Genomic DNA, 24,973 nt, shown 5'->3' with positions numbered 1-24,973 from the left:
CACCGCCGTTCCCCCCCCGCCGCGCCGCCCCCTCGCCCCCCGCTCCCCCCCGGCCCGGCCAATCGCGGCGCCGCGCACGTGACGAGCGCTCCCCGCGATGACCTCATCCCTCGGTTGTGGGATGACGTCAAATTCAAGATGGATGGAATCACGGCGGCGGCGGCGGCAGCGCGGGCTGAGCCCTGAGCGGAGGCGCCGAGGGGGGCGAGCAGGGGGGGGCGGCGGACAGGGTGAGTAGCGCCCGCGTGTCGCGCCCGTCCCGGGGGCTGCCCGCGCCGCGCGGGTCTCCCCGCGCACAAATCCGTCTTTTCCTGACGTAACTCTGAGGTGGTTTTTTTTTTTTTTTTTTTTTTTTGGTTTTTTTTTTTTTCTCTTTCCTACTTCCCCCCCTCCCTCCACCGAGCGGGGATGCGGCTCCCGCGCGCATGCGCCGGTTACGAAACTCTTCTCCCCCTCCTTGGCGGGGCTCGGCGCAGGCGCTCGGAGCGGGCGGGAGGTGCCCGCGGCCGCCGCCACATCGCCCGCCCCGCCTGGGCCCGAGCCCGCAGGGGGAGACGCGAGGGGAGCGCTCAGGGCGCATGAGCGCGGCCRGGAGGGATGGAGGGAGGGATGGAAGGAGGGATGGAATGAGCGATGGGTGGAGGGCGGGGAGATGAAGGGGGAGAGGCGGGTCGGGATCAGAATGGGGGGAGCGGGAAGCGGCGCGCCGGCCTCCGGCTTCCCTCGGCTCCGGCGCCTCAGGAGCCCGTTACCCGCTGCAACGGGCGTGAGGGCCGCGAGGGTCCGGCCGCCCCAGGGCGTGAGGGACCGGTGGTGTGAGGGACACCGGGGACCGGTGGTGTGAGGGATATCAGGGGCTCAGTGGGAAGGACCGGCCGCCTGAGGAGTGTGACGGACCGGCGGTCCGGCCCTTCCCGCTCCGCCGGCGGCCCCGGCTTTTTCCCCGACTCCGGTCCGAACWGTGAAAGGCGAGAGAGGCTCCGGGAGGCCGTGACTCGAGGACACGGCTCCTTCCCGGTGTGTCTGGAAGGGAGAGCGCGTTTCGCCTCCCCCCAGCGAGGTCCTCCGCGTATAAGTGCAGGCAGGTACCAAACCTCGTTAATATCTGTCATCTATCGAAAGGGGAGGTGTCAGAGCAGGGACCAGGCTCTGCTCGGTAGTGCCCAGGGATGGGACCAGAGGAACGGACAGGAACTGATGKACAGAAATTCCACCTGAACAAGAGGAAGAATTTCACTGTGCAGTGACTGACTGAGCAGTGAACAGGTTGTCCAGAAACTCCCTCACTGGAGATATTCCAGATCCYTCTGGACACAATCCTGTGCCATGTGCTCTGGAATGACCCTGCTGGAACAGGGAGGTGGCACCAGATGACCCCACTGTGGTCACTTCCAGTCTGACCCATTCTGTGATTCTGTCACCTTAGTGTAGCTTTGCTGGTCTGAGCCCTATTGGGCTGAATTTATTCATCATCAAGATGAAGTACATCTCACAGCCCGGAGGGGAAATCATCAGCGCTGGGCTGTGCCTTTTGCAGAAAATTGTAGAAGGTGTTTTACCTGGTCACAGCTGTCAGAGCTTTACTATAATGTTCCCTGAAGTCCAARCTGATGCCACATTCTGATTGAATGAGGCTTGTGGAAATAAACAGCAGAAAAACTTAATTTAAAGGAGTTACTATTAGACAGGAAATAATTGTGGGTTATATGTGTGCTGAGTAAGCTCATCTTAATAATTAAATAGTAATTGCTTTAGCAACTCTTTTTTTTTGTAGTTGGACTCCCAGCGGAAGTAAGAGGTAGGTAGGCTGTACATGTAAAAAGAGATTGTGATGAATTACATAATCACACGACTTTTTTGTCAATATTCTGAAGATCTTGAAGTTAAATGAAAGTTAATACTTTATCCTTAGATAAACTAATATGAAATCAGTTTTTTAATGTATTTTTGTACAGGAAGGCTTTTGATATTAAATCAGGAGCAGTAAATACATACTAGAGGTAAATCTAGTACTGCTTTGTGTGTAGGTTTAGTGTTCTGTTCCGACTTTGCTCAAACTGATAAACTAACTGCTCTGACTAAAATTTTCCACCAGTATTAAGCTGATCTTCTTGAGGGCAAGTTTTTAAGCAACTGTTTTTATAAAAACCTTGTTTGCAAAAAATACCAAATTATGTAGCCATCTCTTGGGTGGAAGGGGATGCAACATCCCTTTCTCTCAGAATAGTGTTTCACTCGCATGCTGTAGAGTTGMAATTTCTTAAGAATATTTTGTTTACCTGTGAAAAGTCCACCCGTCCTGACTGGATTGTGACCATTTAAAGAAYTGTCATTAAATGTTCTCAGTAGGGACTTGCAGGGAAATGTCACAGGTTRGAACCTCTGGAGTTTTCAGCTACAACAGTGTGTGCCAGGCCAACATTCCTTGGGGATTTGACCACTTTTGAGCTCCCGTGATTCTGCTTTAATGTTCAAGGTAACTTATCCTTTAGCACATATTAGCACTCTTATTGAATATAAAAGAGGTAGCAGCTTTTATAAAGTTCCCAAAGTCCTTTTTGTGGACTCCTTTGTACATGTAGTGATAAATGTGAACATTTGTGCCTCGTGTTCCTACTGTGGAGGTTCCAAGTGCCAGGGTGATACTCGGACATGTCCCTCTCACACTGAGAACTCTCTAGGTCACTAGAAGCTGGATATTACTAAGAAATAAGGTTTTGTAAACCCATGGGGTTTTTTTGTGTATATGATGCTAAAGAATACTTGCACACAGAGAATTCAGTGCTSTGATCATCATTGTAGAGCTGGCAGATCACACTTTTCTTAAAATTGGTTAGGGGTGGGTTAGCATTTAAGGGAAAWCTTTGCAAAAAGCCTAGAGCTTTCTTACTGTATTGAAGTTGTTTTGAACTTCAGGAKCTGTGAAGCAGTTACTGTTAAAAATCAAGTAATTTTCCCTTGGTAGCTTTCAGGGTTTTGAAATTCGCTTTATCTGCAAAACAGTGATAAYTTCAGTTGTGACCAAGTGTGGACTCGGAGGGGAGAGGAAGTTGGGKTGTAATCAGCACATGGTTWGCTCTGCACTGGGASGGCCTACGCTGTGAGTCACATGCTGCAGTTGCAACAATTTCAGCTCTCATTAGACTTTTGAGCAACTGAGCTCTGTCATTTTGAAATCTGTCACATGTAATGATCTGAGATCCTCAGAAAGCAGGAAGTCTTTAGAAGTAGCAGAGTCATTTGCTACAAGTGAAAAGAGTGCAGTATGTCTTGCTTCAAAGGAGGTGTTTTGTGCAGGGGGGSGGCTTTCCTTCACAAATATTTGTTGTAGTTTAATATTGGTCTTTGTACTGTAATACTTCAATTTTTTCCCTTACTGATAAAATTAAATACAACAGTTCTCTTATATTTTCTTTCAATCAGCAGTGAAATAAAACAAAATTTGTTGTCTGTACTTATTGACTATTTTATGTATTTTGCTGTTCTGGAACAGTTCAGGCGTATTTTACGCAGTCTGGTCTGGACACGTTTGTGACTRTCTTCAGAGAGCTTTTGAAAAAAGAGTGTACTTGGTACCATAAATAAGCCTCATAAAACCCCTTTTAATGTCAATTAAGAGCCATGGAAGGAAAAGCAGCAGAATTACAGTGATTTCTAATCACTACCCCACTCAACCTCTCATAACCAAAAGTAATTTATTTATTCTGTACCAAGACATAACTCTGAGTACAGTCCTTCAGCTGTTGAGATTCAGAGCCAAATTCCCTGAAAGTTCAGTAAAAATGTAACCATTTCCTTTCTCATAAATACTTTTGATGAGTAAAGAAAATGCACTGCTTTTATTCATGGAGCTGGATTATTAAATTATTTTTTTCAGCTCTGTAAGACATAGCCTACCTTCAGTTGCTTGTGGACATGGAGTAAACTGGAAATCTCCCACATGCTATTTATGACCTTGTAGATCTCTTAGGGTAAAACTCAGGTAAAACTGCTATTGTCTTTCCCCTTTTACAGTGTCCTGTATAATCTTCCCAGTATCTTGGCCATAATCATGGCTGAATGATGTTTTCTTTGGATCCCTTCAGTGCGAAGAAGATACCTGCGTTCCCTGAATCATAACTTTCTCACTTGGCAGATTTTTAGACAGCTTTTATATTAGTTCTGCATTTTCAGATGAAATGTATGACCTTTCCCCCTCATGTCTCATTTTCTTAAAGAAACCTTAGTGTAAACACTCTCCTGTTGATAGAAAAGTGCCTTATATGGGTATAAGTGGCTTTTCTTCCCATCCAAAATACACTGTCTGAAAAAGCACCATTATAGAATAGAAATATATYCACAATTAGGGTTTGTCATTTTGACTACACCAGCAAAATTAAAATCAGTATGTAGACAAGTTTTTATTGTGAATTAGGCCAGTTAAAAGTGTCTCACCTRGTAAACCAGATGACTGAAGATTGTTCCATTTGATAAGTATATCTCAGCATTGCCAGTAAAACAGTAAAGAAAGAATATGTATGTGCACATTCGGTGTACATCTCCCCGTCAAATTTCATGCATATCTTACAAAAAAAATGATAAGAAAAACTTTTGGGGGTGAGATTTTTATAGATGTTTAAATTAGATGGCCGTCAAGCCTTCCACACTTGTCCCATCAGAGAGTATAGTGGCAATGTTAAAAAGCTCAAGGGAATGAAAGTTGAAGAACTCCTTAGGGATAGGTGTTTTTGAACTTTTTTATATTTTGATGTAGTTTACCGCAATTTGAAGGATGAGTTATACATCTTTGAGTCGAGACACAGAGGCCAGGCCAAATATCAAATTGTGTTGATTTAATCTTCATTGAATGTTTGAGGAAGAAGTGGGAAAGCTCCCATCCAGGGCTTCCCTGCCCTCTCCCTTCCATCCTGTGGCTGTACAATGCCATCGAGGGAGATGGAGGAGAGGGAGGAGACACGGGCTGCTCCTTGCAGGTGCAATCCCTCCTTAGACTGGGCTGAGAGCAAGATGAAATTGCACCCTGAGCTGCTGTTGGGTTGTAAACAAGAACGGGAATGACAAGAGAAGCTTTGTACTCTGACATTCTGTAGTTTGYTGCACGTCATGAGGAGCTATTTTAGGTGTCAGAATGTGAAACTGAGGGTATGATCTGAATGTGAAAAGTAGCCTCTTATGTCTAAGTGAATTTCACGTCTCTTATCAAGGTAACTGCTAATTTTTTGTCTATCATGTCGGGCAAAATAGACTTCAGAGTATTCAAACTGAGAGTAGGTTTAGATTAGATATTAGAAACAGTCTTTACTGTTAGTGTGGTGAGGCACTGGCACAGATGGGTTGCCCCATCCCTGGAAGTGTTCAGGGACAAGTTGGATGGGGCTCTGAGGCTGTTCAAAGTAGAAGGTGTCCCTACCCATGGCAGCATGGCAGGGGGGTTGGAGMTGGATGACCCTTAATGTCCTTTCCTAAACCATTCTGTGATCTATGATTATATGTTTATAAAATTTCTCCTTTTCCTCCCTAAATTTCTGCATTTGAATGTGTGGAGGATAAATAGGTAGAAATTAGACCCCCAATTTCACACGCTAGCAAGCATGTTATGTATCGGATTTTATGCCAGTCTTCATACCAGTGAGTCTCCATGCTGCTGACCTATTGAAAATGAAAAACATTTGTCTTCGTGAAGAAAGCYCACAATATTGTCTACAGTAGGAAACAGCAATAGCAGTGAAATCTCATTTCATTAAATCCAGGAAGACAGAATCCCCAAGCTTGCAGAAAGAGATTATTGAAGTATTTAGATAGAAATTGATTAAAGAAGTGCAAACAATGTTTCTGTGTGGGTTTTCATATTGTACCTACAGCTTTTGGGGGCATATAGAGGGATGTGTAAATCTGTATGTACTGTGGGAGACTATCTGTGTTGCAAAGGCTGTTGATGGGAGAAGAGACATTTTATAAACTCTTGTCAAATTCAAATCATAAAATCCAGCATAGGGTCCTTGACTAGAATCTTAAGCAGCATAGGTTCCATTTTCATCTGGACTTGWGACAAGTAAGAGGACTTTTTACCCTTCTTGTGTCTGAAACAGCACCAGAATTGTCAGAGCCATCAGATCCTTTGCAAAGCATTCAACTGAGTGCAACATTCCTGCGTCTTCTGGGGTGTGCCTCAGAAAGTCACTTGCATTTTTTGGCTGAGTCTTATAATCCGTATTTCTTTGCTGTCTTCAGTGAATTTGTCCCTGCCACGCTTCTTGTGTGTTTTCCCTGCTTAAACCCCTATTCAGTCTCTGTCTCCTCCATGTGTTTTCTCGTATTCACTGCTCCAGCTGCACTTTCTCACAGCCCTGGCATCTCCTTGCTGCAATATTGCATCTCATTAAGGRTTTCAGAACACCCCCAACACACTGTTAATGGAGCTTTAGCTGACAGTGATGTCCTTAYGGAAGTCAGAAGGCAACATCAACATCTCTTAGCTGCTCATTATTTTAGGGTGTAGCAGTTACACTGAAAGCTCCCATAAATATCTACTTGATTCTACCTGTAAAGCTTCAGCTGTAAAATCAGTGACTCCCTTGTTTCTAAAGGTGAAATTTCTGGAGGAAACTGATGGAACAACTTCCTGACAAAGAATGGGCAGGTTCATGGCTTCTCTGGCTGGAACCCTGATGCTCATGTGACTTCTCAGTGCCAGAAAATAGCAAACACATCTAACAAGCTGGATTGATTTTGTTTGTTTGTTTCCTGCTTAATTTTACGGAGTTGAATCAACTCACTGGGAAGTTAAATGAGCAGCAGGGGTGGTGAAAGGAAAGGGAGGATACCACAGGGCTGGGAGGAGGAGATGTGAGAGTAAGAACAGGAAAGGAAGGGGATTTACCACTTCAAAGGGAGACTGCTGTTGAATATCAAGAACCTGYTGGGCCAAAGATTAAGCTTTTTCACCCTTTCCTTGAGAAGACCTTTCCTGATATGTCTCTTTTTTCATAAAAAGTAGAGGCATGTTTTTCTGTCCTTGTTCAAAATATAAAATGAAAACCATCTTGTATCAAATATGGTACTTAGGCTTCTGAAATCGAGTTTTCTGAGATACTGGAGGGCTGTTGAAGGAGGGAATTAGGGGACTGGAGTATCTCTCCTATGTGGGAAGGCTGAGGGAGCTGGGCCTATTCAACCTGCAGAAGAAATGACTGAGAGGGAATCTCATTAATGTGTATAAATGTCTAAAGCRGGGGTGCCAGGAGGAGGGACCCAGCAACAGGACAAGAGGCATTGGGCAGACATGATGCCCAGGATATTCTAACTGAGCATGAAAAACTTGCTCCCTGTGCAGTGACTGAGCACTGGAATGGTTTGCCCAGAAGGGTGTGGAGTCTCCCTCACTGAAGATACTCCAGAACCATCGGGACACAATCCATGGCCATGTGCTCTGGAGTGASCCTGCTTGAGCCGGGAGGTGGGATCAGATAAGCAACTGTGGTCCCTCCCATCTGACACTAAAATCGCTTTCTGGCCTTCTGAAGGTTCTTACTGCAYTGGCTCTCTCTGAGTCTGAAGTCTAAATGTCACTATCCCTTCTGAGGACCAGCAGCTGCTGTGCCATGTGCCACCTTCATACAGAAAATGGGAGGTTTTCTGGTGTGTTCCTGCTGTTTCCATGATGTCATTCAAACATCACGGAAGAAGAGAAGAAAGATCTTTGTTTTCAGTCAGTAGTGAAGGTGGCTGGAAAAAACATGGTTAAAGAGAATAGAAGCAGATTATCTGGAAGAAAGGGCTTAGGCAGCTAATTGCAAAACAATCTTCAGCTGAGAAGTAAGAGTCCTCAAACACCTGGAAGCAAATCTGGTATTACAGGAGGCTGCCAGAGTTCKGTGTGTACACCCTGTGCCAGGCAAGCTTTTGTGTAGGGCTAAGCACAGTCAGCAAAGTGCTGGCTTTGGGGACAGAGTTCTTGTCCTCCTGTGGCTGTTCCTTTCGCTGCCTCTTCAGTTATGCCAATGCAATAGTTCCTGATGTTGTTTACTATCAAAATTGACCAACATTTGAAAAGAAATAATGTTGGGRGTTTGTTTATTGTGTGTTCTGCTACGTCATACAGGCCTGCAAATATTTTTACTGGCACAGCTGAAGGAGGAGTGACCTGCAGTGTGCGTGTAAGATGAACAAAAGACAGCAGGCATGACTTGGATCAGTTTGGTTCCTGAAAAGTGATCATGTAGGAAATTTTAACACATTGTACATTGACTTAGGTATTCTTTGGGTTGATTTTTTTTTCTACTTCYAAGTATTCCACGCTTTCACATGATGTGGGTAAATATCTTAAAATGGTTCTGCTTCTTGGTATTGTTTGTTTAACTTCTGCCTGTTGTGTCTAAAGACTATTAAGCTGAAAGTCAAGCAYTTGTATTAGGAAATACCAGGATTAAAGCTGCCTTTGGAGGATTAATTTGGTTCCTTGCCATTTGTGTACGTTGCAGCCTCGGTTACTGTTAAAGCGACAGTTACATTGCACCAGAGCTCTGTCACTGGGCTCAGAACATGGAAGGGAGGAATGCTTGTGTCTGTTGTGTTTAATGTGATGAATGGAAGGTTATGTAGGAATGAAGGAGTCTGTGACCAGAAGCGTGGGTGACTGTTGGATTCTGCTTTCGATATACAGATTTTGCACCAGTCCCTACTGGTTGCACGGCACTGCTGCATTACATGGACAGAGGGACACAGAGTAATTACATGGTGTTTATTCTGTGAGTCTTGAAAACACAAGGCCGGGGCAAAGCAGATTAAAATGAAAGATCTTAAAATATTTCAAAACATTTGACTAATACACTCCATTTCCACTGTGTCCTTGAAGTGTGGGTTATGCAGTACCTTCTGTTGCATGTCTCTACACCACAGTTAAAGTTTCCTAAGCTCATGATCTGTTTCCTCCATGTACCTTCTGCAGTTTGCATCCCCGATGAATCACTTGATTTGCGAACTCACTTTCTTCCAGATGAAGCTGAAGGGAAAGATGCCTCCCTGGAGTAGGTTGTTCTGATAACTGTAGATGTTAATGGGTGCTCAGACCATGAAACTGGATTAGGGCCAGTCAGACTCTGCCACTTTAAATTGCAGTGGCATCCACAGAGGAGCCGGGTAGTGAACTACCATCCTTACACCCCCACCTCCATCCTCCCAGTATTTTTAAGCAAAACATAGAAAGCAAACCAAACCAGATTGGTTTCTTAAATTAAGGTTGACTGCACTGTTTTTTTTAGATGGAGGTGGGGGGGAATTATGCATTATAGCTATCTGCGGTGAATTAAGGATAAATTAGTGTTTATGAAATGGTACTGCAAGACACTGAAATACTCAGTAGAGGCTGATCTGTGAGGAAACAGAATTCTGCTTTAGCTATTGCCATGACACWATTAACTCATTTGGTATTTTTAGATGTAGAAATGGTAGCTCAGTCCTTGATATGATCAGTGCCCTGAGACACTGTATGCAGCTTCCTTTTAGTCATTTCTTGATAATACTTAGACTTTGATCACTTACGTTTATCCATTAGTTGTAAGATTTACCATCCTCATTTATTAATCATGGAGTTATAACTTCTTAGTATTGTTTTTTTTTTATTTTGATAAATAAACACTCTATAGTGTTGCTTGTAAGCTGATGAACTGTGAGACCTTTTTGTTGTAGTTGCACACATCATGTACAAATGAAACGAAAAAGTACTTTCTTAAATCTTCTGTAAAAAGAAGAGAATTGCTTTTAACAGACACATCATTGACTTGTTTTACTACCACCATAGAGGAAGGTAATGTTGAGAGTGTCCATGAAAAAGATAAGAAAATGGAATATTGCCGATTTCTCTGTGCACGTTCTTGTGCACATTGCTGTTTTCTCTGTACATGTTCTTGTGCACAGATATATACATTTCAACTCCTGCCACAGAAGTTCTTTGTTCAAACTAACTTAAAACCTGATTATCTTCTTTTGTTAAGCTCTAATCAGGAGCAGTATACTGAGTTATCAAGACATCCTGCAGTATGGAGTGGGCTGTGTTTTGAAGTATATGGATCATGGGGATTTCTGCACTGCAGCTTAATTTGTGCTTATTGTACTCTTGGATGCAGTCAAAGGGTAACTGTTCCTCAGATATATGGGTTGTGGGCATAAAGTGCTCTTCTGCTAATGAATAAAATGGGGAGTTCAGTTCTCTGATGGCTTTTCAGCTTGAGCAAAGTAATGCAGGGATAGAGCAAAGCAGTGCAGGGCTACTTCAGTGAAAACTGACATTTCCCAGAAACCAGATCCTGCCAGTGCAGTTTTAAGTGACACATACAGCTAGAAGTAGATACTAACAGCACTTATTAAGCATAAGTAAACACAATGAATTTACATTGCAGACAATAATCCTGTTTCCTTCTCCTTTCCCAGTATGAATGCCCTTCCCATCATCCTATTAAAAATGACAACAAACCCCCYTAATTTGTATAGTCAGCAGGAGACTGTCAGGGTTGCTTAGCCTCAGAAAGGTGAGTTGCCATAACTAAGCTTTAGGTACTTGATCCAAGTATTTATCAATGCAGTTGTCAAGAAAGATCTTCATAAAGCTGAAGCAGAGAAAGGGATGATCAAGAGTGAAATGACTGAACTGTTCCTCCCTGTGGAGAGGTGTATTTCAGGAAGAGAACACAGCCCATCCATCCATCCATCCATCCATCCATCCATCCATCCATCCATCCATCCATCCATCCATCCATCCATCCATCCCCCAATTAGTTTGATACAATATTCTTGGTGAAGGATCAGAATGAAAGTGGGCAGATGAGCTGGTTCTTCCCATACCCGTGCCTCTGTTGGAGCCAGCTGTGTTGTTTTCATTCCCATACCTTTCCTCCGCACTAGCTGTTCTCTTAATCACTGATGGTGGTTTAGCCAGTTTACAAAGTACAGGAGGTGTATTTACCTTGTTCACATAAGGCAACCTACAACTTTGTTGTTCTACTTTTTCAGGGACACCAGAATCATGGAGGGGCTGTTGCATTACATAAATCCAGCACATGCCATTTCCCTCCTAAGCACCCTGAACGAGGAGCGTCTCAAGGGACAGCTGTGTGACGTTGTGCTGATCGTAGGAGACCAGAAATTCCGAGCTCACAAGAACGTTCTGGCTGCCAGCAGTGAATACTTCCAGACTCTGTTCACAAATAAGGAGAATGAGTCTCAGTCAGTATTTCAGCTCGACTTTTGTGAGCCAGATGCTTTTGATAATGTGTTGAACTACATTTATTCTTCATCCTTGTTCATTGAGAAAGGCAGTCTTGCAGCTGTGCAAGAACTGGGATACAGTCTTGGAATATCTTTTCTTACAAACATTGTTTCCAAGAGTCCTCAAGCTCCTTTTCCTGCTTGTCCTATTAAAAAAACACTCTATCAAGATGAAGATGAAAGTAGTTCTCAGAAGAGAAGTGTCATCGTCTGTCAGAACAGAATTGAAGCACAAGCGAAAAGCATAAATCAAACACAACTTGACTTAAGCCATACTCCTAAACCTTCACCCTCTGTGGCTKTCAAAGCTAGCAGCAGACCACAGGTAACAAAACCAACTGAAACCCTTCACAACTTAACGCTGACTGAAAGGAGGTGGCTGAAAGAAAACCCTGTGAGCTACACGAAGGTTCATGAAACTGGAACTGTGGAGGATCAGAACAGAGGTGCTTTAGTGAAAAGGAGCATGGCACTGCCTCAGATGTCTTTAGCAGAGAAGGAAATGGCAGGCGGTGAACCAGGAAGCAGTGCTCAGCTTCTGAGAGGAAAAGTTGCAGAGATGTCCTTGAAAAGACCGCGTCCACCAGTCTTGTCTCTACGTGGGGCAGCAGAATCCACATTTCTGTTGCGAGAGGGAGGAAAAGGAAATGGTCAAGGGGAAGACAGGAATTTGCTCTACTACTCCAAGTTAGGTTTGGTAATCCCATCCAGTGGGTCAGGCCCAGAAAACCAAAGTATTGACAGAAGTGGGCCCCTCGTAAAAAGTCTTCTTCGAAGGTCACTGTCCATGGACAGCCAGGTTCCTATTTACTCACCTTCTGTTGACCTAAAGCCTGCACAGGTATCCTCATCCTCCTCACCGGGAACTAATGATTCCCAGAAAACATTTAATGTTTTATCCCAGAAGTCATCCTTGAAAGAGTCATTGGAGAAGTCAGCCTTGGATGAAAAGCCACAGGTAATACACCCACATCGCCTTAGGTCTTTCAGTGCCTCTCAGTCAACGGATCGGGAAGTTGCTTCCCCTCTCTCGGAGGTGCGGATAAAAACTGAGCCCAGCAGTCCCCTCTCAGATCCTGCCGAAATCATAAGAGTTACAGTGGGTGATGCTGCAGCATCGGCAAACAAAGACTTTGCTTTTAAAACTGAGGATGACCATAAGGAACCAAGCAGACTTCCAGCAAAAAGGAGGTTCCAGGATGACAGGAGGCTACCGTTTAAAAAACTGAAGGCGGATGAGCAGGGTTCTCCTGGCTCAGAAGAGAACTTTGAGGAAGGCTCGAGCCCCACGCACCTTGATGCCGATTTTCCTGATTCTGATGTCAGTAAAGATGAATACAGCGAGATGGAAGAAGCAAGACCAAATAAAAAATTTAAATGTAAACACTGCCTTAAAATTTTCAGATCAACAGCAGGTCTTCATCGCCATGTTAACATGTATCACAATCCAGAGAAACCCTATGCTTGTGACATATGCCACAAGAGATTCCACACCAATTTCAAAGTGTGGACGCACTGCCAGACACAGCATGGAATTGTGAAGAATCCCTCCCCAGCTTCCAGTTCACATGCCCTTTTGGATGAAAAATTCCAAAGAAAACTGATCGATATAGTGAGGGAGAGAGAAATCAAAAAAGCTCTGATTGTGAAATTAAGACGTGGCAAGCAGAATTTTCAGGGCCAGTCTGCTTCACAAGCACAACAAGTTATCAAAAGGAATTTAAGGTCAAGAACCAAAGGAGCCTATATTTGTACCTACTGTGGGAAAGCTTATCGCTTCCTCTCCCAATTCAAACAGCACATAAAAATGCACCCAGGGGAGAAACCCATTGGAGGCAGTAAGGCTCCTAAGCAGAAAGATCACATTCATATTGAAAACCCAGTGGAAAACAAGGAGGTTTATCAGTGCCGTCTCTGCAATGCCAAGCTCTCCTCACTTATTGAACAGGGAAACCACGAGCGACTCTGTAGAAACGCCACTGTCTGTCCTTACTGCAGCCTTAGGTTTTCTTCTCCAGAGCTGAAGCACGAACATGAAAGCAAATGTGAGTACAAGAAGCTGACTTGCCTTGAGTGTATGCGCACCTTCAAATCATCCTTCAGTATCTGGCGTCATCAGGTTGAAGTTCACAATCAAAACACAATGGCTCCATCAGAGAACTTTTCTTTACCTCTCATGGATCACAATGGGGAAATCACCAGTTCATCACGGCTGCCTCCGCAGTCGGAATCCAATAAAGCGAACAATTTTGTTGCTGCGAAGGAGGACGGTGTGTTCAGTGATTCGTCAGAACAAATCAATTTTGATTCTGAAGACTCCTCTTGCCTGCCTGAAGACTTGAGTGTTTCCAAGCAGTTTAAAATCCAGATCAAAGAAGAGCCTGCAGATGATATGGAGGACGAGGTCACCGAAACGAGCAGAGAACCTAAGGAAGTAGTCTCCAAGAAAGATCCCAGTTTGTGGCCCTGTGAAAAGTGTGGGAAGATTTTCACCTTACGCAAACAGCTGGAGCGTCACCAGGAGCTCCTGTGCTCCGTGAAGCCGTTTATTTGCCACGTGTGCAACAAGGCCTTCCGAACGAATTTCCGGCTCTGGAGCCACTTCCAGTCCCACATGTCCCAGGCTGCAGAGGAGTCCACGAACAAGGAGCCTGAGATATGTCCACCAGCTAACTCCCCATCCCCMCCACCCTTACCCCCACCCCCTCCTCTCCCCAAAATCCAGCCTTTGGAGCCCGACAGCCCCACGGGCTTGCCGGAAAGCTCCAGTACTACTGAGAAGCTGTTCGTGCCGCAGGAGTCGGACACGCTCTTCTACCACGCCCCGCCACTCTCGGCAATCACCTTCAAGAGACAATACATGTGCAAACTCTGCCACAGGACTTTCAAGACGGCTTTCAGTCTCTGGAGCCATGAACAGACACACAATTAGCTTTAACAGAACCCTTACAAAGCTGGTTTGGGGGGRCTGTGTTCAGGATCTCAGAGGTCTGCCACATAGACTACAAATTTGAGAGGATCAGAACAATGGTGAAAAATCTGGAATTCGTGATGCTGCTTGGATTTGGAGATTAGGGAAAACTAACTTGGTTAGTTGGTAGAAAGCAGAGTAATTTTAAATACTGTGGTCTGGGATCTAACAGTAACAGAATAAATTTTATTTTATTTCATTTGACACTGAAATACAATTGCATCTGGATTGTATGCATGGATCTTCATCCCGTGATGTTGGTGTGTGCGTGTGTATTATATATAAAAGTATATATTAAACGAAAGAGAAACAACAATTTGGATTCTAACTGTGAGCTTATAGTAGTGAAGTACTGTAACCAATGTCATTAATTTGTTTTTAAAAAAGAAACCAACACACACAAGCTCCATGTAAATGGTTGCCATGCACTGGCAGTTAGGGAGGAAGTGGATGGAGTGTCTTGCTGTATTGACTTAGGTCTTAGAAACCTTTAGCAATAACAAATAAACCTCAAGCTTGAGTAATCCTGATGTTATTGGATACGAATGTTTGCTATTTTAAGGGAATATAGAATTGTTTTGTTGTTGTATGGAACTTGTGCAAATTAAAATAGAGACTAAAGTCAGCAATATTATTACTAAGATTTTATATAAAAAGTAGCAGCAAGCCTGCTTTCAGCCATTTAATTATAACTTTCTAAGGAAAATTGAGAGAGGGGGTACTTTGCTTTATATAATGTCCCAAAGACTAATTTCCTATGGATACTTGGGTAGCTGAACTCATWGTGTAACAGCCGTCATAATGCAAATGGTACTGTTTATAACATGAACTGAGGTTGAATGGATGTCAGACAAGTTTGATAATTTTGCTTCCACTATTTGTACAACTGTTTGTAATTCTAACTACAAAGGAATGTATAACTATTAAATCAACAAGAGAGAGCTCATTAAGGGACAGAAGATGAGTTGTGTTTCTAAACACAAGTAATAAGCTYGGCCATGAGTACAAAGATATGTTTTAACAAAACCTAAAAATGTAAATATTTATATAGACACCTGTATAAATGAAGAAGTATGTATTTGAAATTTGTATTAAGCATACATATCCAGCTCAAAGCAGAGGAGAAAATCACACTACAATCACTGCATTTTATGGATACAATGCATAGAGTAGTTCTTTCTGCTGCTTTCTATCATATGTGATACTGTGTTGCAATTTTGCAATTTGTTGAAAATTGTGGTAATAATGGGCTGCAGATACTCTGTATGGTTCCATTATTTTACCTCAAATGGCAACTGGAGCATTTAGTGTAAGTAGGATCACACGTATTTATCAGGAGCTATAGTAAGGGTCCAGTGTTTTTCTGTAAGTAAAGGAAATGTTTACCCAGAAGTAGGAGGTGAACCAACAGTGACAAATTCTTCTGCTAGAATTTAAACCTRATGGAGGGATGATGGATTAGAGTGAACATAAACGATGCAAACAGTGTTTATGATCCTGACCAACTTTCCCCCTGGAGGGTTGGCCGAGGGGGCTGTAATTCCACACTGCTGCATCAGAGCCCAGTCTGTGTCCACTGAAACCAGCATGAGTTTGGTCACCAATTTCAGGGGAAGCAGGAGTGAGGCTTGAATTCTGTGTGCAACCATGTGTGTAACTTATTTTATCCCAAGCTTAAAACTTAGAAGAATTGCAAGCTGATGCTGAGATTCAGCAAAATCAAGCACAAATGTAACTCCTAAGAATCTGAGGATGGGCACCCTTAGGCACACACCAGAGTGGATTTTTCTCAGTGAAAGCCAAGTGTGCCACCATTTTTTTCCAACAGATTTTTAATTATTTTTCTTGTAAGTGAAGTTTGAAAGAATTAGCTCAGGATGGACCCCTGACTTCTTTTCAGCTACCAAAAAAAAATGCAATGTTAGTTTCAGGCCTCTTCTTCGTTTTTACTGCAATCTAAAATTGCTACTAGGCACTTCTATAAGTAACATGTTATTCCTTTTTGTCCTCTTTCAGGCAAACTCGGGCTGAGTATGATCAGGCTAATTTGCTTGAATATCCGTTAAACTCTTTCAGTGGCATTGCAGTTAAAACAAGGTACTTGCTTAATAGTGGCATTTCCAGTTACTGACTTTTTTTATTCCAGCTAATAAGACTATAAGTTTCTTTCTTAGCAGAAACAAATTCAGAATAAAATGGTTATTGCACTTAAACCTGGTTTTAAAAAATCAGAGAAACATAAAGCCTTGCTAAGTACCCTTTATATATATTTAGGAAATCTGTGTGTATAAAATATGAACATGTTTTTGTAGAATGGTTCTTAAATTTTTCCCACTGATTCCTCTGCACAACAGCCTGAAAGTTCAGCTGTAGCCTTTTAAAATTCAATGTTCTTTCTGAAGGAAGGTGGCAGGCAGCGTCAGCCTGGGTCACAGCCATCTCACTTCCAGCTGGGATTCWGCTCTGTGACATGACGATAAATTCTACACACTTTAAATCAAAAGCTTGTGCAACATCTATGAAGAAACCCTGACCTTTTTCCTAGTGTACTAGGTATAAAGAATTCATTAAATATTTTTGGTCTAAGTAGCCTCCTAAGTTTTTCTTCAGTTGCTTTGGCTTTTGGGGGGTTTTTAAAGTTTTGTTTTCCACTTTGAGCATGTTATGTGTGATTTTATTTTTTTTTTTTTACATTTGGTTCCTGTTGTTTAGTAAAGGAATTCAGGATCTCTAAAATTTAAATATGAGATGTTTATATAGCAGTTCTGGTTTTCTATTAGCTTTTATACAGTATCTTAAAAAGCCCTTGATAGAAGTGTTTATTTTGGAGGATACGGAATAAATATGCTTCCACTTATATAACTTTAATATATGTCTTAAAATTTAAATTATGGAAAAAAATGTTAGTTGCTTGTTTATAAATAAAGGTCTTTTGAAGAGTGTCTACTTTGGCCACAGCCAAAATAAAAGGCAAATTTATTGATACAAAAGCCTGTCTTCATATTTTGTTTAATTTTATAGCTGTGTACTGAAGTGACACAAAGTTAGAGGTCTTGTTAAATATAAAAAGTGTTTTGCTTTTTTTTCTAAGATTTGTGACAGGAATGTGCAGATGTTTTAATATATAGATTAGAATCTATAATTCTGTCCTTTTTTGCTATTTTTATAACCTGTCAGGTAAATCTCAGAGAACTATCCTGCTTCAGTGGGAGTGGAAACTTGTGTTGCATTTCAGGGGAGCAGGGTTGAGCCATGAAATGTATTTTGSTTTGCAACTTTTTTTCCTTTCAGGCGCTGTGTTGGCAAAGCCTCTAAGCCTAACTGAAGTCCATTAAAATGAGTCTTAATTTTTTTTTTAATGTGCTGAAGTTCTTTGCTGAATTGGGACCATGACCAGCTTTGAAAGTGAGCAATGGCAGCAAAACACACTGACCGGTAACAAAACTGTCTAGTTTTGTTTTTTTGYAAGGGAGAGCAAAACCGTGACAGGTGATGGAGGAGATAAGCTGAAGTGGGTGACACCGGCGTTTGGGTGTTTCAAAAATGAAATGTTGCCTTATCTGTGACCCCAGACAGCTGTAAGAGGCTTGTCCTGTGTTTCCTGTTTAGGCAGGAACATCCAGGAGGTTTTTTTGCCTGATTTTGTTTGTTTTCCCCCAAGTAGGACATGTGGGTTTGCTCCAAAGCTCTACGTGTTCTCCGTTTCTGTTCCAAGCTTCCAGTATTAAAATGAGTTCCTCCCATGGGATAAGGACAGACTATGCCTAATTTCTTGGCTCTAACAGCAAGGGTGCAAATATCTGGCATGAGCCTGTAATCTGGCATGTGCCTATACTGTTCAATGAAATTGTTTACATTTTCCTACCAGAAGATTTAGATAAAAATCAAAACAAGCTTAGGGGGTTGTTTTTTGTTGGGAGTTTTTTTGTTTGTTTGTTTTGGTTGGGGTTTTTTTAGTGTTGCTGTTATTGAATCAGTGTTAAAATCTTTTTTTCTGTTGTTGCTGAACACAGCCTGATAGTATTTTTAATGTTATTGATTCTTGTTTATTTAAAATGACTTGTGAAAAACTGTACTGTAACTGCTCTACAAAAAGGGACACTATCAAGAGAAAGGTTGGATACAGGAAATGGATTTGCCTATATTAGAGATACTTGAGATTAATAATATTGGAGAATTTATAAACAAATTGAGTCATAACACTTGAGCAGCTTGGGCATGAAAATGCTATTACAGGCAGCCTCAGCTGTTGCAAGGATGTCTGAAAAATGTATCTGAATTCTGTGGGTTGAGCTGATTTTTCATATTGCTTTTCCTCTCACTATTCCAGAATAAAGGACTCAATCCTCTTTCTCCATTTCCAGTCTCTCAGTGGTACACATTACCTTTTAAAGGCACAAGCTTCCCACTTCTGCAGCAGCACCTTTAATTCAAATATGTACAGAAGACCAGAACAAACCCTCTTTTGCAGTGTTAAGTGCAAAATACACATAAAGGACATCTTCTAAGGCTTATTCTTGACAGTGTCCCTTTTTAAAAAGCAGGAAAATGGGATCACTTTAAGTGCTTGGGTACAGGGAAATAGTTTCCTACTAGAAACTTGGATTATCCAATGTATTTTCTAGAGAGTTTTCCGGTTTCACAAAATCACTTGTCATTTTAAAGGATTATAGAGGTAAGAGAAGCAATTCTGGGTTTATAATCCTGTATACCTTATACATTCTATATCTGTTCAATACACCAGGATGGGTTTTTACTTTTTTTAGGACTGAGACTTAATAGCTTAAGGTAACTTTTTCTTTAATGTAATGTAAATCCATTGCTGCTTTGTACAACTTTTTCTACTGTGTGTTTTCTTTACTTAGATCTTGACTAAGAAATGTTGACGTCCAATAAACTTACACTTTGTTTCTTTTGAGTCACTGTGTCTTCCACTGGAATCTCTTGGCAGAGGGTGGTGTTATTGTACAAACCATTGTGTCTGCGGGGTGGGAAGTGTGTTCGTAAAAGAGCATCTTTTGTTCTATTTGTTGGATGTAAGAGCTACTTTTACGTTACTAAAGTAATGGGGGTTTGTTTGTTTTAGTAAATGCCTTGCTGAACCTTTTACTGGAAAATACAGGGAAACCATCTGCTCTAGACAATCTTAAAAATTGAACACAGCCCAAATCYTGCTTCATGTCCAGTCAGTGATTAAAAGGGGAGGTTGTGGCAGGAAGTGTCTCCATCTGAAACTGGACTGCGTCAGATGTTTGAAAAGATGCAGCAAGGTTCATGGTGTTGTGCAGCACTCATCCAAAGCAGTTTCGCTGCATGACTTTCCCTCTTCAAAACCCCCTGTGTGGGATGGTAATGTGTGGATTCCCATGATGCAGAGAATGATMTTTTTCTCTTTTGGGAACAGGGTTTACTTAGTTCCTCTCTTCACTCTAGACGTCACCTATCTTTGAGAACACTCAGGTCATTTCCTCAACTTCTTGGACTCCAAATTGGCTGTCCTTTGCCATTTTTGCCTTGTGCAGTGTGGTTGGACCCATTGACCAGTTTCACCCAYATTTAACAGAGGAGACAGGGTCTCAAGAGTTGATGTCCACAGGTTTCATACAAATCACTGACTGCGTGTCAAGGAATGGTGTCAGTGAGGAGGGTAAGATTTCCACAGAGCAGGTGCTGAGCGCTTACCTGCAAGTTTTACCCCAGCACTTGTCACAGTGTGTGTGCACTGAGTTGTCAGAGGGAGTGGGGCCATAGCTCAGGTGAAACACGGGGCAGAGCTGAAGGACCAGCTCAGCCAAATGGTCACACCAGGGGTTGAAAAGGCTCTCTGAGCTCAGGAGGATTTGGGCCTCTCCTTGAAAAGGGGGCAAAGGGCTCCTGGCCTGGCCCTCTGTGGGGTATCCCGCATCTCACAGCTTAGGAGAGCTGTGGAAAAGGCAAAGAGACAGCAGAGAGCTGTTCTTTGACCCAYTCAAATCTTAAATCCCCAAAGATTTGGGTCTCTCTTTCTGCTTTCAGATAGGAACTCCTCCAGCTCTTTCTGCATCCAGTTAACACTGACATGCAGTCCTCTGTCCATCACTGTTTCAGCACAGACTAACCTCTGCTTGAGTGSTTCACAGAAAATGCTCCAGAGACCATTCAGCCTGTGTTTGACATAAAACTGAAGAAACAAATCAAAATTATACAGCTAATGATAATGCTGTGAGCATTGCACTTGTTTTTGTGGTTATTTTTGTTCTAATTTCAACTGTCTCCTTCTAAGACAGTTGATCTGCAAACAAGTCCAGTAATGTTTACTTTTCCATTCATAGGATATTTCCATCCATCACTCTTAACATACAAACACTCATAGAAATATCCCTACTATTAGACCAAAATGGATAATATTTCTATTTTCAGTCCTGACAGACTCTGGCAATAAAAAAATTTCAAGGTGTTGGCTGCAATGAAGCAACATACACAACTTTTATTTCCCTTTCATTTTTTGTGTGTTGAAAGTTGCTTTTCTGCTGACAAAGAATTTGCTTTTAATTGCCTCTGTAGTTTTGATAAATCCTTAACAATTTATTAATGCCTTGTCAGTCCAGGATCTGGGATGGATTCAGCTCTTCAGTGTCATGGAGCCCTGGTTGTAGTCATCAGCTTGAGCTGATAGTTGAGGGCTCAGGCTCTCATCCAACCACGTGCATCTCTCCAGTGAAGTCCACTGGTGTTAAAAACAAAGTGCWCGGATTACTGACATCCAGGGATGCTTCTGCTGGAAGGAAGAGACCATGCTGAGGTTTGCTGTCTCTGCAGGCAGGTGGCTGAAGGAACGAAGAGCAACGAGCCACAAGAAAAGGTCAGAGGAAGTACAAAAAGGTCAGAGAAAGTACAATGACAAGAGCAGAAGATATGTAAGATACAGAAGAGAGCACACTGTGGCCCTGCCAAAAACAGCAAGAAAAACACAGCCTCTATTTTAAGGTGTCATTTGTGAYTAATACGGCTGGGTTTGGTTCCCACTTACTCCTTTCTTCTCTAATGAATGAGGTGTTCCTGCGGTGTGACACCTCTAACCCTTTTTGGCTGACAGAAACTGCATCCATTATTCCTGTCATCCATTAATTTATGCTGTAAAGTCTATGAAAGAGTTTAAGGGAAAAAAAACTTCCCAAAAGATATTTAATAATATTTCCTCTGCAGTCTTGGCCTGGGGAAAGTTTTGGTGCTCTTGGAACAGGCTTTAAAGACTGCAGATCCTGAGGGCTTCTCCAGGTGTGACAACTACAGCTATGCAAAATTTGCTGCTGCTGCTTCTTTACTCATCAATCATCTGAGCAGCCAAATRCCACAAGAAGAAAACTTTGCTTTGTTAGCTCACATTCAGGTTATCTGTTCAGGAGAAATTTGACAGAGGTATGTAAAGGCGTGTAAATGCATTTTTTAAAAGCATGAGGAAAAAAACTCTAAAAATACAAATTTTCTCTCTAAGTCTGAAGGAGATTCACACATACTAAAATGAGATTTGAAAATGGGTAATTTTTACCAAGTGTTTACTACAAGGTTTTAGAGATAGAGAATCACATAGGATCTTTGTTTTATGGARATGATCCTATCATCTATTCTGTGCCTCTAGTGCTGTGTACAGGCTTCAGGAGGAGCCAGGAAAAAAAGACTGCACCATCACAGCCACCTCAAGAGCCACACTCAAAACCATCACACTGAAGGTGAAGTTCTCTATATATGCACAGGTCCTTCGATTTTCTTATCTGTCTAGCTGAATTGGAGCATTTTCACTGTTCTTCTGGAGAAAGGCGTTTTTCAAAGCCTGTTGGTTTCCCACAAGATTCCTTGAAATGCTGCTGCTCTCACTCTAAACCGTGAAGATCTCTTTTGCTACTTACCAAGTTCTTTCTTCTTTCTGATGTCCCGCATTCTCAAAGCCAGCTGGTCTGAGTGTGCTCAAGCATCTGTCTGAGGAGCGAACAAGTGTTTGTGCTTCCCAGGGAGAAGCGCACATCCCTGGGAAGTCCCCACCTCCCGGGCAGCAGCCGCCTGGCGCTCTCTGGTGGAGAGAAAAGAACCGGATTCAGCAGTGACAATAAAGAGAGGGGGGAAAAAAAAGCAGCTTGGCATGTTTTAGTTTCTAAAAACTCAGGGTATTTCACTGAAGCTTTGGTAGATGGATTTCTGAAGAGTCATCATCATAGAAAAAAATAATAGCCCCCAAAATAATTTTCCTTTTTCCACTGCAGTGCCAGATACATTCCAACAAAATGTCTCATGTTAGCCTTTGTCCCTTTTGCAAAATTGTCCACTCAGGAATATATTAATTACCASATATGGAATTACAGAATAGTTTCGGTTGGAAGGGATCTTCAAGCTCATCCAGTTCCAACTCCCTGCCATGGGCAGGGACACCTTCCACTATCCCAGGGTGCTCAGAGCCCCATTCAGCCTGGCCTTGGACACTTCCAGGGATCCAGGGGCAGCCACAGCTTCTCTGGGCAAACTTGTGCCAGGGCCTCACCACCCTCACAGGGAAGAATTTCTTCCCAATATCTAATCTAAACCTGMTCCCTTTCAGCTTGAAACCACATTTGAAAAAAAGGGGAAAGTGTGATCCTACAAGGAAAAGCAAAATCATGATAATATGACAAAACAATGACATTTACAACAAATTATGACACTTATAAAAATTAGTGGGTAGAATACTGGTGGGCTACCATTAATGCAAACACCCTGGTGCCATTTTTTGCACCAAGCCTTGCTTTGTCATGTTGTTCTTTTTCTTGTGTTCTGGTTTTGGGGTCAAACCATAACCCCATGATAGGCTGTGGTTTTGGTGCATGAAGGGCTTCAAAAGTGAGTACAAATGTCTGGGGTGAACCAACTTGGATCAATTCTGATAGAATTGAAACATGGCTCTGCAGCTTTGCTTTATATATAAATGCATAATTCAAAACTATGACTGGACAAAATAAAACATTGTGACCCATTTGCTTTGAAACTTAGCCAATTTGTCAACAATTATATTCATGGGGCATGGTTGTTTTTTCCAGACATTTTTAGGACCAGGTCTGTATTTTAATAACAAAGCTTCTATCTGATCTAATGAAACACTCAGCTCCTGGCAGTGTGTCTTCTTACTCAATTAGGAGATGTAGGCATTTGGGCAAGGAAGAACTAAATTACCTTAAATGAATTGCAGTTTTTCTACTATGAGATCATGGTGGACACGTTACTTTTTCTTCTACAGGGGCTGGTGTTTGGATAGATCAGATGTCTCCTGATTTTGCAAATGAACTGAAAAAAAAGAGTAGTTAGTTGGAGATCTAATGRTGTCATCACCTCTGAGCTTTTTTTATATATGCAGCAAGAATCTTTCATTAAGAAGAGAATGTTCTGTGGAAGACACAGATTGGGAGGGTTATTGCAGATCAAGAGCCAGACATGTGCCAGCCTCCTTGTCCCCACACCAGCTCCAAGTTATGGAAACTGGCTTGGCGGCACGTCCTTGGTGCCAGGTGCTGACCACCTTCCAAAGAGGCTTCTCTGGACACCCCACCTGGCCCTTGCCCCATGTCTTTGCACACCCATCACCATCCCCCTCAGACAGCKGTCACAAAGACTCACAAGTGTTGACTCAGAAAGGATGGGATGTGTCACATGTGCTGAATCTCACCTATAAAGGGGCTACAGAAAGCAGACTGCATGAGGGAAGGACCAAAGAGGGTTCATGTGTTCTGGCTTTGKCTTTGTGCCTCTCCTGGCCCCACAACTCCTGAGCAAACCTGCCACAGTCAGCAGGCAGCAGGACAGGGCTGTTGCCTGTCTCTGGGAAAAAAGACTGAAATGCTACATGTGAAAGGGGAAATGTTCTCCTCTTCCATGAGGAGTAACATGCTGAGGGATCCCATTTTGGGAATGAAGATTACCAGGCCTGCTTCTGCCAGCAGAGCTRTCAGTGAGGAGAGTGCAGTGGTACCATCTGAGGATGAGGCCATAAAATCTCAATAAAGACATGTTTACAGCAACCTTGCAGCAAAAGGTGACAACACGGAGTCCTGGGATGCTGCAAAAAGCCCTGCTGGCCTAAGTGTTGTTTTGACAAACTAAGCATATTTTACTGTTACTCCCTGACAGAGCACTTGTTTCAAACTTCATGTTAGACTGCATGTATGGCCTCTTATGAGGCTTCTCTTCCTTTCATGTATAGAAAATAGACTCTGGTGCTCAGAGGCAGAACATTAGTGGGGAAACTTTATAGAATCTTTGTGCATTGTATTTGTTTTTGTATTTGTTATTGTAATTGCAGTGACAACATACTCCTTTTCTTTTGTAAATTGTTATGTTCGCAGCTTTAAAAATGAAATTTTAAAATAACTATGATTAAATTGATTAAATAACTATGAATAACTATGAGATGTGATGCTTATTTCTGTCACATGGGACTCGSGGTAATCTCAAATCCAACACTTTCCAGATGCTAAATCAGAGTGTACACCCTGCTGTGTCCCACCCTGTCACACACATTTATCTSTTCCAAGTCTAAGCCACCATTCCACCCACCTGTAGAAAATCTGAAACCTCAAACCCATAGTCAGAGTCCTAAAACTCTGCCCTGATTCTGTCTATGGGGGGAAAAAGAGCATGTGGAACAAATGGGGAACCTGGCAGCACTAGCTGACACGTGAAGTGTTTCTTAGTTGTTCATGTGCCTTGGGTAGCCCTACCAGCAAAACACTTTAGAACTGT

General features: G+C 42.4%; 2 protein-coding genes and 1 long non-coding RNA gene across 3 annotated transcripts in view; 1 reads left to right on the top strand and 2 right to left on the bottom strand.

Moving 5' to 3' along the window:
• The window catches only part of UMODL1 (uromodulin like 1), a 66,429-nt gene extending 65,849 nt beyond the window's left edge, over nucleotides 1-580 (bottom strand). Inside the window, 1 exon segment of the mRNA XM_057373995.1 lies at nucleotides 382-580. Coding sequence (XP_057229978.1) covers nucleotides 382-580 — 199 coding nt within the window.
• Nucleotides 1-19,151, top strand: ZBTB21 (zinc finger and BTB domain containing 21). Its single transcript, XM_057373970.1, has 2 exons — nucleotides 1-230; nucleotides 11,008-19,151. Exon 2 carries the CDS (start codon nucleotides 11,021-11,023, stop codon nucleotides 14,192-14,194), a length of 3,174 nt encoding a protein of 1,057 aa, XP_057229953.1. The 5' UTR covers nucleotides 1-230; nucleotides 11,008-11,020; the 3' UTR covers nucleotides 14,195-19,151.
• Nucleotides 19,152-20,659: 1,508 nt separating this feature from the next.
• LOC130578107 (uncharacterized) lies at nucleotides 20,660-23,700 on the bottom strand. Its single transcript, XR_008965846.1, has 3 exons — nucleotides 23,411-23,700; nucleotides 22,120-22,280; nucleotides 20,660-21,039 (listed from the first exon to the last, which is right to left on the bottom strand). It is a non-coding gene; the product is annotated as an uncharacterized LOC130578107 (long non-coding RNA).
• Between the last annotated feature and the right edge of the window lie 1,273 nt (nucleotides 23,701-24,973).

This window comes from Malurus melanocephalus, unplaced genomic scaffold (genome assembly GCF_030028575.1).
Source record: "Malurus melanocephalus ecotype Western Australia unplaced genomic scaffold, MMel_1.1 scaffold_212, whole genome shotgun sequence".
Lineage (NCBI taxonomy): Eukaryota > Metazoa > Chordata > Aves > Passeriformes > Maluridae > Malurus > Malurus melanocephalus.
This window is presented reverse-complemented; position numbering and strand designations above follow the sequence as displayed.